This window comes from Phaethon lepturus, unplaced genomic scaffold (genome assembly GCF_000687285.1).
Source record: "Phaethon lepturus isolate BGI_N335 unplaced genomic scaffold, ASM68728v1 scaffold21177, whole genome shotgun sequence".
NCBI lineage: Eukaryota > Metazoa > Chordata > Aves > Phaethontiformes > Phaethontidae > Phaethon > Phaethon lepturus.
This window is the reverse complement of record NW_010552796.1, coordinates 1,372-1,683: the sequence shown is the minus strand read 5'-3', so window position 1 is coordinate 1,683 and position 312 is coordinate 1,372. Positions and strand designations below refer to the sequence as shown.

Below are 312 nucleotides of genomic sequence, written 5' to 3'. Positions count from 1 at the left end.
AGGGCAGCGGAGGTGGAGGATCCCACAACGGTGTTCTGCGGGAAGGAGCTGAGGATGGGGCCGGGCAGGGTCACCACCATGGGAGGGGGCTCAATGACAACGGTGGAGTTCTGGCACTGCCTGACACAGGGCTCGTTGCAGCTGTTGGCCAGCGGGGTCGGGCCGCAGGGCGGGCATGGCTGGCACTGGTTGTATCAGGACATGTCGCTGAGGGTCCAGAGGGTCACCTGGAGAAAGGGCAGGGAGGAAGGAGAGCACAAGGGTGAGTGAGGAGCATCCTGGTTACCTCATCACAAAGAACCAGGAATGGGG

At 62.8% G+C, this 312-nt stretch overlaps 1 protein-coding gene across 1 annotated transcript; it reads right to left on the bottom strand.

The window, feature by feature from the left end:
* Nucleotides 1-8: 8 nt before the first annotated feature.
* Nucleotides 9-185, bottom strand: LOC104624073 (feather keratin Cos1-1/Cos1-3/Cos2-1; the record flags this gene model as incomplete). Its single annotated transcript, XM_010291339.1, has 1 exon — nucleotides 9-185. A coding segment is annotated over one exon (177 nt), but the record flags the coding sequence as incomplete, so codon positions are not given.
* Between the last annotated feature and the right edge of the window lie 127 nt (nucleotides 186-312).